Source organism: Phodopus roborovskii, unplaced genomic scaffold, assembly GCF_943737965.1.
Source record: "Phodopus roborovskii unplaced genomic scaffold, PHOROB, whole genome shotgun sequence".
Taxonomy (NCBI): domain Eukaryota; kingdom Metazoa; phylum Chordata; class Mammalia; order Rodentia; family Cricetidae; genus Phodopus; species Phodopus roborovskii.
The window spans coordinates 5,111,086-5,123,766 of NW_026126515.1; the positions used below are offsets into that span (position 1 = coordinate 5,111,086).

Consider the following 12,681-nt stretch of genomic DNA (forward strand, 5'->3'; position numbering starts at 1 on the left):
GTGGGGAACCAAAAAAAAGGAGGAGAAGGGGATGCCAGGGGCCAGGCACCCTGTCAGCCCTGGAGTTAGAAGGAAAGAAAGATATATTGAATTAAGAAAGGTAAAAAAATCCAGAGGCAAAAAGGAAAGAGAAATGGGATCATTTAAGTTTGAAAAGCTGGCTAGAAACAAGCCAAGCTAAGGCCAGGCATTCTGAGTAAGAATAAGTCTCGGTATATTTATTTGGGAGCTGGGTGGTGGGCCCCATAAGACTAAAAAACCAAGTACACCCCACTTTCTTGTAATAATAATTCCCTGAATGCAGAAAGCAGCGGGGAGAGTTTCCTGTTACAGGTGTTTGGGCAGAAACGAGCCCCAGGTTTGGGTTCTCTAAAGGATTGTCTATCTAGCCAAGAACTGACTCCTTTCGCCAGATCATGTAGCTGTCATTTTTGACATCTAGGTAATATTAATTAGTTCTCCTGGGAATGGAAATAAAACCCATGACAAAGAAAATACAGGAAACAAAAGGGAGTCCGGAAGCAAAGAAGTGGCCTAAAGCTGAGCCCTTCCAAAGACTCCCAGAGCTAACTCTACGAGAGGAAAGGGTCTGCGTCTCCCTCCTGGAACCAGCATAGCACCAGGCAAAGTGGCATAAGCAGGGTGGTCTATGTCAGGGCTCAAGAGGGCTCAAGAGGGCTCCTACGTCATACCAGGATCTGGGAGTTGGGCCTCCAGTAGGCAGGGGCGATCTGGTCTGTTAGCCAAGAAGTCACAGCCTTAGTGGGTCCAAGGCTAAGCTCGGACACTGACTGAGCCATGAAGTTCATCCCATCCAACAGACGCTGGGCAGCATTGTTGTTGTCCTTCAGAAATGCATCAGTCTGCAACGAAAACACGGGGGGGGGGGGGGGTCACTAATCTCTGAGTGCAGGGAAGAAAAGAGAGGGACAGCTGGGACCTACTCAGAACAGTAAACCACCAGGCAGTGTGGTGCAAATAAAGTTTCTCTAAAGATCAGAAGGTGGAGCTTGCCACTAGCTAACCATAGAGGTCTGGAGGTCTGTACAGACAGACAGGAAGTGAAACGGCTGGGAGGAGAGAGGACATAAATGGGAGGAAACAGGAACTCAGCTCTCTTTCCTGCTTGGGAAGCTAAGGAGGTAAAGGTGGCTTTGGCTTACTCCTCCTCCTCTCTGGTCTCTCAGTCCCATCGCTACATAAATAAATGAACAGAAAGACATCTATAAAAATCAAGTGCCTGTGCATATGGAAAATTAAGAACACACATAATGAAGTTTTACTTGCCAGTTGAGAAAAGCAGACTAATTTCCATCTATTTCATCCCAGGTTGTGTTCCTACCATCTATGCAATGAAAGTAAGAAACGAAGGGCTGGGACAGGGTGCGCTCTGCAGATCTGCTTTCTAGACCACTAATATGCTGAAACTCATGGTTGACTTTTCTACTGTAAACAAGCGCTACCTCTCCAGGCACAAACACACAATCACTGAACAGGGCACCCAACGAGCAGTTCTTACTTACTCCAGGCCACACGTGTACAATCTCGGTCCGCACCACTGTATCCACAGGATCTTGGTTCCCAAACCAGTACTGCCGGCTCCGATAGACCACACCGCAGTTAGGACATTCGATCACATACCTACGGGAGGCAAGTTGGCAAGTCAACAGTGTCACTCTGCCAGGTGCTGAGAAAACAAATACCTAGAGGTGGCTGTTATTCAAACTCACCCAGACCAGGCGTACTTCGCAAGTCCCATCCAGGGAGAGTCAGTGGAGGCAGATGTTTTCGGCACCACGCTGACTTCCTTGCCTCTCTCATAGCAGGCCTGAAACATGGAGTACTCTCCCCGTTTATTCAGGGTACACTGAGCCCCCGTGACCTCACACCACCACCCCACAAATCTCACCAGCTGCGGGGTGCACGCCTTGAGTTTAGCCCCTCAGAAGGAGGTCAACTCTAAAGAAGCCAGTGAACGCCTTCTATGAGAAGGAGCTGTGATCTAGTCTGGAACCCAAAACTATGCTCTGTCTAAATTATATGCCTGTCACAGACAGGGGGAAAAAAATCCATCTAAATTGGTTTCCTGAGAAGCAGCTCTGCTCAGAAGTAGACAGATGATCCTTACCCATGAGCTCAACAGAAGGAGAGAGAAATAAGCTCAAACAACAGAGAAGAGGCCCCAGAATGAGGTGTAAGCCCTGCTGGGTCATCACTTTCTCTTCCATCCACAGGGTTTCTAGACTTTTCCCTGTTGGAAGAAGGAGCAGCACAGCAGACTCACCTTACAGGTATAAACTCGGTTGTCATACTGGTGTGAGTACCTACAGCGAGTCTTGGCTTCATGAGGTACTCCTTCCTTGCCGTGGTTCATGCTGTTCTTACATCCAACCCTAAAGGGAGCCAAACAGTGAGAGAGTGGGCTAAAACAACAGCAGCATCACGCACAAGCAAGCCAGCATCTGGATCTGAAGAGGCACGGGGCCAGATCCAGACCTGGTTCCCGCACACAGGGAGCCAGTGACCCCCCACACACAAACCCCTCTGCAATACTCATGGTCAGTCATAACAGAGGGCAAGTAACTGTTAGCCTGAAAGGGGGAATGGGGGAAAGAAAACTCAACCTGACTCCTCAGTAAAGATGGGAGAGACACAAGACACCAGCTAGACTAGAGATGAAAGCTGAGCACGTCTCAAGAAATTAAATACGAAAGGGATGAAATGGACAGGAGGCAGTTTAAACAAGACTGCTGCTAATAGGCTTGAATGCTTGGTTCCCAGGTGGTGTAGCTGTTCGAGAAGGATTAGGAGGCGCAGCCACATAGGAGCAGGTGTGTCACTGGGATGGCCTTTGCCTCCTCCCCCTCCCCCCCCCTTCATGGATCTCAAGATGTAAGTTCCCAGGTACTGCTCCAGCATGGTACCTGCCTGGCCACTGCCATGCTTCCCACCATGATACCATGGACTCCAAACCTTCTGGAACTGAGTCCCCACATTAAATGCTTTCTTTTGTATATTGCTTGCTCGTGGTGTCTCTTCACAGCAACAGAAAAGCAACTAAGACAGGAAAGTTACAGCATAAGGCTGTCAAAATGTAAAGATGAAGAGCAAGCCCCCAAACCTGGCAATGTATCCAGGAGCAGCTTAATGATGAGCCACAAGAACTTTCAAGCTCTGCTATGCAGACAAGGCAGACACGGAGGTCAGCACTTTAGGGATTCACTGCGGTAACAGAGAATTCTAGAAATCCTGCAGATGTTCAGATTGAAAGGTGATGGTGACCCAACAGTGCTTAATCCTCTCATGCTGGACTCAGGCAGAGCAAAAAGGTTAAGTAATACTGGTAACTAATGTGTCTTCCTGACCTCCCTTCACAAGAGGAACTCTCCAAAAGTACCCCTGCTCTCCACTGTAAAGTTTAAGAGCCTTTCCACCCAGGTTAGAAATGCTTCTGTAGCCCTCAGATGGGGTGTAGAGCCCAAGGTCAAAAGCCATTCATAAAAGAAAGGGGTTACAGTATCCTCCTGTAAATGGGCAAGAGTGGAGGATACAGAGGAGATGGCAGCCCTAATATGAGCAAAACAATTCAGAGGTGAAGAGAATTTGGAAGTGTGTCTACAGGATAAGAAGACTGGAACCTGGTCTTGACACACTTTCTTTAGACCCATAGGATCCATCAGGCAAGGAATAAGACTGATTTAATTGCCCTCAACAGCTTAAAATGATACACCAATCCTCTATAAACACTTGGGAAGTTACCAAAACCACCACTTCTCAGGTTCTCTGTAGAGCTACTAAATCTGAAATGTAACTAACCAATCAGTTCAGCACACTCTGGGCTCCTCTGACTCATGCTAACATTTGTGAGTCACTGCTCTAAGCCTTTTGCAGCCAAGTGGGGTCCACAGACCAGCAGCAGCATCACCCTGAGATTTGTTCAAGACATGGGCATATTCCAGACCTGCTGATCTGAGCCTGTATTTTAACAACTAGGACGCTACAGATTCAAGATGGGGAATTATTATACCCAATGCTCTCAGCTCAAGGTACACTTGAAAATACCCCCAGGAGCCTTGTGAATACACCACTGCCAAAGGCACACCCAGATCCATCCAAGTAAGAGCCCTGGATCCCACAAGATCCCTTGGGGGCCTTGGCCTCAATTCCATATGTTCCTTAGAAAAACCAACCGTGTTCTAAGAATTTGTCCTTAGAAAGAAAAGCGTCACCCAGGACCAGCACCTGTCACAGAGCTCTGTACACAGCTGGAGTGAAGATGGGGACACTAAGTACTAGCTGAATAAATAGACCAGTGTGAGAAAACAATAACCACTGACAGCTGTGGTTGAGGAACCAGAGAAAAGCAGGCCACACAGTCTCCTGCCAGGAAAACTGCCTGCACCGGAAGACAACCACTCAGATCTACAGCAGTCTGCAGGCAATTTCTCCTAACATGTATTCCTAAAGCCCTTACTGCCCCAAAGGGTGGTCTCCAGACCAGCAGGGCCACTGGAACTTGTCAGAAATGCACCACGAGGCTTACCCCTGGGAATTTATTTTCTTTAGTCCATCTCTCTCTCCTCTCCTCTCCCTCGATTCCTCCCTCCCTCTCTCCCTCTGCATTAGCAAAAGTCAGAGGATAACTTGTGGGATTCAGTTCTCTCTTTCCACCACATGGGTCCCAGAGATCAAACTCAGGTCTTCAAGTTTAGAAGTTTTTTTTTCCTCACTGAGCCATCATGCCGGCCCAGCCCATCAGATTCTATACTTTAACAGCACTCAGGTGACAGGGCCACACACTCAGTCAGAAGCAACACTTGTCAGCCTCTGGTTCCAAGCTGGAGGATGGGCACGGCTGCTCTCACTTACCCACAGCTGAGGCAGAGCGAGGAGCAGGTGAAGTACTCATCGGGAAAAAATGAACTGTGCGCCATTTGGTCATCGGGAATTTCACCGCTGAAGCGGTCGCTCAGTGCCTGCCAAGGAGGGAAGGTGATCGTGAAAGCCCTCGCAGAAGCCTAGGCTTTGCCTCTTCCCACCTGCCTTTGCAGGGTGGCCCATTCACTCCCAGCAGAGCTCCTGCAAGTACCCTAGTGCAGGAGGGAACCCCACACACGAGCTCCTGACTCTCCGCCCTGGCGCAACCTGCACCAACTCTCACGACCAAAAACTCCCGGAAAAAGCAACCCACTGCCCAAGAGGTCAAAAGTAAATGGTTACTCTTGTCCCTTAATTGCCTTAGAAGTCACAGCACGGCTCTCTCACACGTCAGTCAGCATTTTATTCAAAACCATCACAGATCCTGACCGGTGCTCACTTCCTTTGGGAAAGAACTCAGACTCAAGGGTAGGAGCCCAGAGGTGAGCTGGGAATGTCCTAGTCTTCCCTCCCATTTCTATACACCGGCTCCCCCGTGAATGTTAGTAGGCCACAGAACTATCTCAACATAAAGAATCTGTAAGAACAAAAACGCAGTAAGAATGACCATAGTATTTCCCAGTCATTTATCAACTGAATTAACCTAAAAGTTGGCAAATGACCAAACACTGAAGGGAAAGGGTCTAGTGCCTGAGACTGACAGAGAGCAATTTCATGCAGAGAGTGCCTTTCATTTCAAAACAATTCCACTATTTGATTTTGAAGCAGTCTTCACCTTACTGACACACAGGGAAGAGAAGGGAAAATAGCTGAAAACAAAAGCTTACGGGGTTATCCCCTCAGTGAAAGATGGACATGTTGATGTGAGAGCTGAAGGGCAGGGTGAGTGGAGTTGTGGTGAGGGCTTTCAGACAGGGTCTCATGTAGCCAGGCTGGCCTTGAACTCGGAGCTCCTCCTGCCTCTGCCTTCCGAGTACTGGGATTAAAGGCGTGTGCCACCCCCTGCTTACTTATTGTTTTCCTGGAGTTAGCTACACACACCAGCATCACAGAGGTCCATCTGCCTCCCGAGTGCTGTGACTAAAGTGGCGTGCCACTCGGCCCACCTTTCAAGCTTCTTAAAGAGTCTCAGCTAAAGGGAACTTACTTCAGCTTTCCTTTCCGCTGCTGGGCTGTAAGTTAGTGGTGAGCAATGATTTAGAATGCATTAGGACCTACATAAATTCTACAACAGCAAAACACTACAACAGCTTTCTCTTCTTCTTTCCTATAGGCTCAAGGGCTACAGGGCCAGGTGGTGCCAGTGCTGCATGCAGTCGGCATGACACAGAGCCATAGGGACTCGCACAAAGGCACTCAAATGCCAGGTCCTGCAAGGACAGTCAGGGGGCCCATAAAACACCATTTGTAAGTGATGGCAACCAAGCAGCAATTCCTGAGTCAGGCTAACAGAGACCTGACAAAAAGCACAAAGACCTGAAACTGAAGACTGGAATAGTCTATGGATTCATAAAGAGAATAAAATGATAATCAGGGCATGCAGAACTTGTTGGCGCTGACTTATTCATCAAGGAATGTGTGGTCTCCTCTCTTCCACTGTAGCCTTCCCAACCACTGAAGACCATACCTTCAGCCCTCTTGGATGCACCAATTACACCAGACACCTGAACTAGGTACTAAGCAGCCAGAGGTGGAACACTATGGATATTTCACAGATTTTCCTCCCAGGTTAGATCACAAACGCTGCAAATGTCCTTTGCTGCCACCTCCAAACCCAGTACAGGTCCTCAAAGGCAATCAAACAGGTCACCAGCATCCACCCCCACTCCCAATCAACTCCTACCCCCTCCTTCTTGGTCCTGGCCTTGATCCAGCCTTTATCTCATTCCATAGGCCCTCTCCATTTTTATTCCTTTAAATGGCCAAATTTTTGATAACCCTTAAGGCTGTGTTTCTCAAACATTGGCATAACTAACTTTGAGGGTAACTACAGGGGAAACATCATCTTCTTACTAAATCACCAACAGATTTGGGAATTTTTTTTTTTAAAAATTTAAATTTTATGTGTGTGTATGGGTATTTTGTCTGTATCTATGCCTGTGCACCACTGTGAGTCTGGTGTCTGAGAACCAGAAGAGGGTGCTGAGTCTCCTGGGATTGGAGTTACAGATGGTTGTGAGCCATCATGTGGGTACTGGGAATTGAACCCAGGTCCTCTAGAAGAGTAGCGAGTGCTCTTAGCCACTGAGCCATCCCTCCAGACCCCTTGGGAAGTTATTTTTCTATTTTAAAAAACAACAAGATAGAAGGTAAAAGTGTGGTGGCTCATTGTGGTTGTCAGCTTGACTTCATTTGGAATTAACTAAAAGCCAAGCAGTGTGTAGCTGACAGCTCTGCACTGTCTGTCTGTTTTCTTTCTTTAGAATGGGCTGCCTGTACCACTTCCCTCACCAGATCCCACAAACCACACTAAGAACCATGTGAGATGTCCCGGCCGGGACATTAGCTGCTGCTGCTAACATCCTTGCTGCTGGTTTTGATGGTGGGATTGTTTCCCTCTTTCTAAGCCATCCTCACTGCCCAACCAGACAATGCACAGGACCTAAGAACCTTTCTCAGGCTGTACGTTTATAATCCCAACACTTGAAAGGTTCAGGCAGGGCTGGAGAGATGGCTCAGCAGTTAAGAGCACTAGCTGCTCTTCCAGAGGTCCTGAGTTCAATTCCCAGCAACCACATGGTGGCTCACAACCATCTGCAATGTGATGTGGTGCCTCTTCCAGTGTGCAGCCATACATGCAGGCAGAACACAATACATAATAAATATATAAATCTTTTTTTAAAAAAAAAGTTGCAGGCAGAGGACCAGGAATTCAAGGTCATCTTTGTCTACATAGTGAGTTTGAGGCCAGCCTGGGCTAATGAGACCCTGACTCAAATAAAACAATGGAAAATATGGAGGAATATGATACAGAAGGCATATAGCAATATTTTAGCCTTGGAGGTTTTGCAACATAGTCCAAAAGCTCATTTATATTTGTTCTAAGACAGTCTCATGTAGCCCAGGCTGGCCTGAAACTCACTCTGAGGCCAAGGCTAACATGAATTCCTTGATCCTCCCACTGGCACCTCCAAGCCCCAGCATAAAGGATGCTACCATGCTCTGGCAAAACCTATTTCCTAGAAGACAAATAGTATCAAATCCAGCTGGCATGGAATCAGTTATCTGGGTTGAATTCAGAGGAGGGATTTGTCACTCAGTAACACTGGCAGAACATCCCAAGTAGCTCAGTTCACTACTTTGAAAAGTTCTTTATAGAAATGTGGGCATTTGCCACTAGTGATGGCACACGCCTTTAATCCCAGGACTCTTGAGGCAGAGGCAGGCTGATCTGACTTCCAGATCAGCCAGGGCTACCTACTGAGACCCTATTTCAAAACAAAGCACAACAAATGACCATTTTAAAGTATCTCTGAGCTTTTCATGAGACAAGCTGTGGCTTTTCCCCCATGGTATTCATGCCCTTAAAAGTGCAGCATCCTCTCTGACCCAAACAGTAACTGCTGCTTACACTGTCAAAGGTAACAGTGGCCTCTTATGACATCAGAGAGAGAACTCTTACACAGACCAGCCTAATCCCTTTGGAGGCTGGGTAAGAGAGCAGTCATGCCAATTCTTTCCCACATCACAAGCTGATAATAATGCATCCAGCCCCAACAAGCTTCAGGAGGACTTAGAGACATCAAGTGTATGGGAACATAACAGTAACTTTAAAAAAGAAAAATAATCAAAGGTAGCATATTTTAGACACGAGGATAGAGAAACACTACCTGCTTTCCATTGTAATTTTTTCTAATACAGACATAAACTACTGCCTGATCCACTGGCTCAGCCAATTCAGAACTCCCAAACCAGGCCTGAGGATGTACAGGCATGAAGTCCTAGGTACATTTCCCAGCACTAAAAAAAAAAATTCCAAACCTCACATCATTCCATGGGTCTTGTTCTCTGCTCCTCCTCGGGGCTCAAGCTACAAGGGAAAGGCAGGGAAGGGTTTCTCTTGAGAGTGCCTGTGAAAGTATTTGAGGCAAAATTGCAGACCTGGTTGCCTGGAGACCAGATGATCTTGAACTTTAGTTGCCTTGGCAACAGTAGGGCCCTTTCTATTGTACCTTTAAGGTTAGCCCCTGGTATCAGGAGCTAGCAGTGGAAGGCTTGGTTCCTAATGGACATTCTTCAGTCAATGCTGCCACCCCACCCCCCCAGCAATAACTTCATGAATATTTAACAGATGCTTGCTAATGTGATGGAATTGGAAAGTCAGAGTTTCTACACTTAAGGATTGGAGGCTAAAGAAGGTATCGAATGACACCTACATGGCTTCAACCTGAAAATGCATCTCCCAATTATTGAGGACGGTGAGTACAGATATCCACCAGTGATTCTATTTTCAATTCCCCTTTCATTCAACACGGATTCCCCTACTGGACTGGGACTTGGGCATCTATGAAGGTGTACTTACAGGTATCTAGGCTGGTGCTACTGTGTACCTTACATAAAGGGGCAGTTATCACAACTAGGGAATGGTACTGGGGCCTGGAGAACATCGCGTGCCCAGATGACAGGGAAAGTTACCCTGTGAGTGTAGCCATTTTTAGACACAAATGGGCACGCCACTAGAGGCCGCAGGCATCACTGACACTTGTACAAGTCACAGCCAACACACACTCCCATTACTTGCTTCCTTCTCACAAATCACATCTCCAAAGCCATCTTTCCCATTCAGTCATGCACATGACTGGATGTCAACAATAAGAGCACTTGACTAATGTGTGAAACCCTGGCTTCAATCCCTAGGACCCCCAAAACCAAAAAGAACATGGAAGCTGCCTGGTGGTGGTGGTGGTGGCTCAAGCCTTCGGTCCCAGCACTTGGGAGGCAGAGGCAGGCGGATCTCTGTGAGTTCCAGGCCAGCCTGGTCTACAGAGCTATACAGAGAAACCCTGTCTGGAAACAAACAAACAAGAACACAGAAGTAAGGCCAGGTGTCGTAACACATGTTTTAGTCCCAGCAGAGGCGAAGGGTCTCTGGGTTATTAGAGATCAGCCTAGTCTACAGAGTAAGTTCCAGACCAGCCAGGGCTACATAATGAGACCTTGTGTGTCTTAGTCACTGTTCTATTGCTGTGAAAAGACACAATGGCCAGGCAACTCTTTGAAAGTAAAACATTTAATTGGGGCTGACTTACAGTGATTCAGTTCATTATTGTCATGGTGGGAAGCATGCAGACATGGTGCTGGACAGGTAGCTGTGAGTTCTACATCTGGATCTCCAGGCAACAGGAAGAAAGTGACATTGGGCCTGGCTTGAGCATTTGAAACCCCAAAGCCCAGCCCCAATGTCACACTTCCTCCAGCAAGGCCAGACCTAATCCCTGTCAAGTATTGACACTCCCTATTACAAAGCATCTGAATCTATGAGCCTATGTGGGCCATTTTCATTCAAACCACCACAGTCTCAAAACAAGAAAAGAAAAAGAACAGCTATGAGGTAAGGCAGTCCCTGGACTCCCTCCAAATTCACTGCAGTTGCATCCATCAGGGGGACACACACACAAATAAGACACAGCTAGTTTTTGTTTTGTTTTGGTGAGGCAGGTTCATAGCAGGTACACCAGCACCGTTCTGACTTGAGTCTGCTAAGTGCTGATATTATAGACATGGACCTCACTGTACATTAAGTACTGTTAAAGCGTTAGCTATGTACTATTAACTAATATTAAAGCTCACCAAAATGCATACTTAAATGAAAGGAAAGCCAGACCTAGACGAGTATCATGATACTTTGATTAAAAAAAAAAAAAATCTTGGTTCCTGTTGTAAAGCGCCCTCCTCAAAGCAAGCTACAGAAACTTAGAATTCACAAGTAACTAATTAAGCTGAGTAGGGAGGGGAGATGTGGGAGGAGGAGGGGAAGATAACTAGAAAGGGGAATATATTGAGAAGAGGGATGGAAGGAAAACAAGGAAGTAATACAGTCAAAACACATTTGTTCATGTATGAAACTGTCAAAGAATTAATGAAAAATACTTTAAAATGTAATTTCTTACATTGTGTATGATGGTACATGCTAGGAATCCTAGCACTAGGAGGGACAGAGGCACGGGGGTCATAAGTTCATGACCAGTCTAGGTTACATAAGACTGTATCCAGAAAACAGAAAGAAATACAAACTAGAGTTTCTCTTCCAACTCATAGAAACCCTAACCTACCCTCCCCCAAACTTGCCTGTCTCAGCATCAACCATAAAGAAATTGTCTGACCTATTTCTGTCTGATAACAGTCATGTTCCCCTCCTTACTCCAGAGAAACCCTCCCCCATCCTCTGGAGAAAGCAAGGATGTACCGAAAGCACAAAGAATCTACACAAACCTTGCTGGGTTGCCTCACGCAGTCTAATGTACATTAGCTTAAGGCCACTCTAACCAATCACACATGCCAAAGCAAGGATGACCAGGCATATCCACAGCATGACGAGATCTTTATAGAAAGCCCAAAGAAAGCTAGATATGGTGCCAAATGTCTTTAATCCCAGCACTCAGGAAGCAGTAACAAGTGAATCTCTGTGAGTTCAAGGCCAGCCTGGCCTATACAAAGAATTCCAGGAACACAGTGCAATGTTTTCCTCACTAATCTACCTTGGGTAGGTCATCTAGCACCCTAAGGGGAAGTCCCTGAGCTCCCAGTATTCAGTGTCTCCAAGATGATCTCAGCAAAACATTAGGTTGGGTTCCTTTGGGGAAGGACTAGAAACTGCTTCATTAACCTGCCCCCAGGCAAGTCACCTAACAATTCCTGGCAATCAGTTACAATCCTTTGTATATCACAGCATAAACTCAGCCCCTTCTGAGACTGTTTACATTGTTTAAGACTAGTCTTTCACCTTCCAGCCACAACAAGGACATGTTGAGCTGGACAAGTAAGTACAGTCTAGCCACAAATGTAACAACAAGTACTTCACCGATCATTCCAAGAGAAATTTTGGTGACTTAAAAAAAAGAAGGAGGTTTTAGAGATTCGGTCTCATTCTGTACCCTAGGCTGGCCAGAAACTCACTATGCAGACCAAATGGCCTTGTTTGCAGTGACCTTCCTGCCTCTGCCTTCAGTGTACATGAATGTACTACCACGCCAAGATCTTTTTCTTTTCTTTTTTAGTGTCTGGAAACAGGGTTTCTCTGTGTGACCTTGGCTGTCCTAGAACTCGCTCTGTGGACCATGTGGTCTCTCTCTCTGAAATCTGCCCACCTCTGTCTCCCAGGTGCTAGGATTAAGGGCATGTGCCACCATGTTTCAAAGAAGCAAGGAAACTATTTTTAGCAAACCTAGAGACTGGTCGCAGCACTACAGGGGAGTACCCAAGAATGGACATGCTGAATTATGTCTATTTATAGACGTGTGTTCATGGGAAGGTGACACACATACCATAGCATATGTTTGGAGGTCAGGGGACAGACTGCAAGACTTGGTTCTGTCCTTAAACCATGTGAGTCCTAGGGCCAGCACCCAAGCCATCTTGCCAGCCCACAGGTGACTTTCATTTCTACATATGAATTTGCAGAAGCCTTAAGAACAGCTGAAGGAACACAAGTCACAATTTATGCACACTAGCCAGCTGTGGTGGTAAACGCCTGTAACCCCAGCACCGGGGTGAAGGATCTAAGGCAGGAGGATGGAGAGACTAAAGCTAGCCTGGGCTACAGAGGAAGCCTCGCAAAACAAAGCTCTAAAACTATGAATTCAC

General features: G+C 46.6%; 1 protein-coding gene and 1 long non-coding RNA gene across 2 annotated transcripts in view; one reads left to right on the forward strand and one right to left on the reverse strand.

Annotated features, from left to right (window-relative positions):
- Positions 1-12,681, reverse strand: part of Zfyve1 (zinc finger FYVE-type containing 1) — a 48,078-nt gene that overhangs the window by 5,779 nt on the left and 29,618 nt on the right. The window contains exons 4-8 of the mRNA XM_051196282.1: positions 4,870-4,976; positions 2,285-2,393; positions 1,731-1,828; positions 1,524-1,641; positions 693-863 (exon numbers count right to left, since the gene is read on the reverse strand). Of these exons, the coding sequence (XP_051052239.1) occupies positions 693-863; positions 1,524-1,641; positions 1,731-1,828; positions 2,285-2,393; positions 4,870-4,976 (603 nt within the window). The remainder of the gene's footprint in view (positions 1-692; positions 864-1,523; positions 1,642-1,730; positions 1,829-2,284; positions 2,394-4,869; positions 4,977-12,681) is intronic.
- LOC127230948 (uncharacterized) overlaps positions 8,554-12,681 on the forward strand; it is a 33,159-nt gene continuing 29,031 nt past the window's right edge. Inside the window, exons 1-2 of the long non-coding RNA XR_007835236.1 lie at positions 8,554-8,626; positions 9,170-9,296. This is a non-coding gene — a long non-coding RNA (uncharacterized LOC127230948). The remainder of the gene's footprint in view (positions 8,627-9,169; positions 9,297-12,681) is intronic.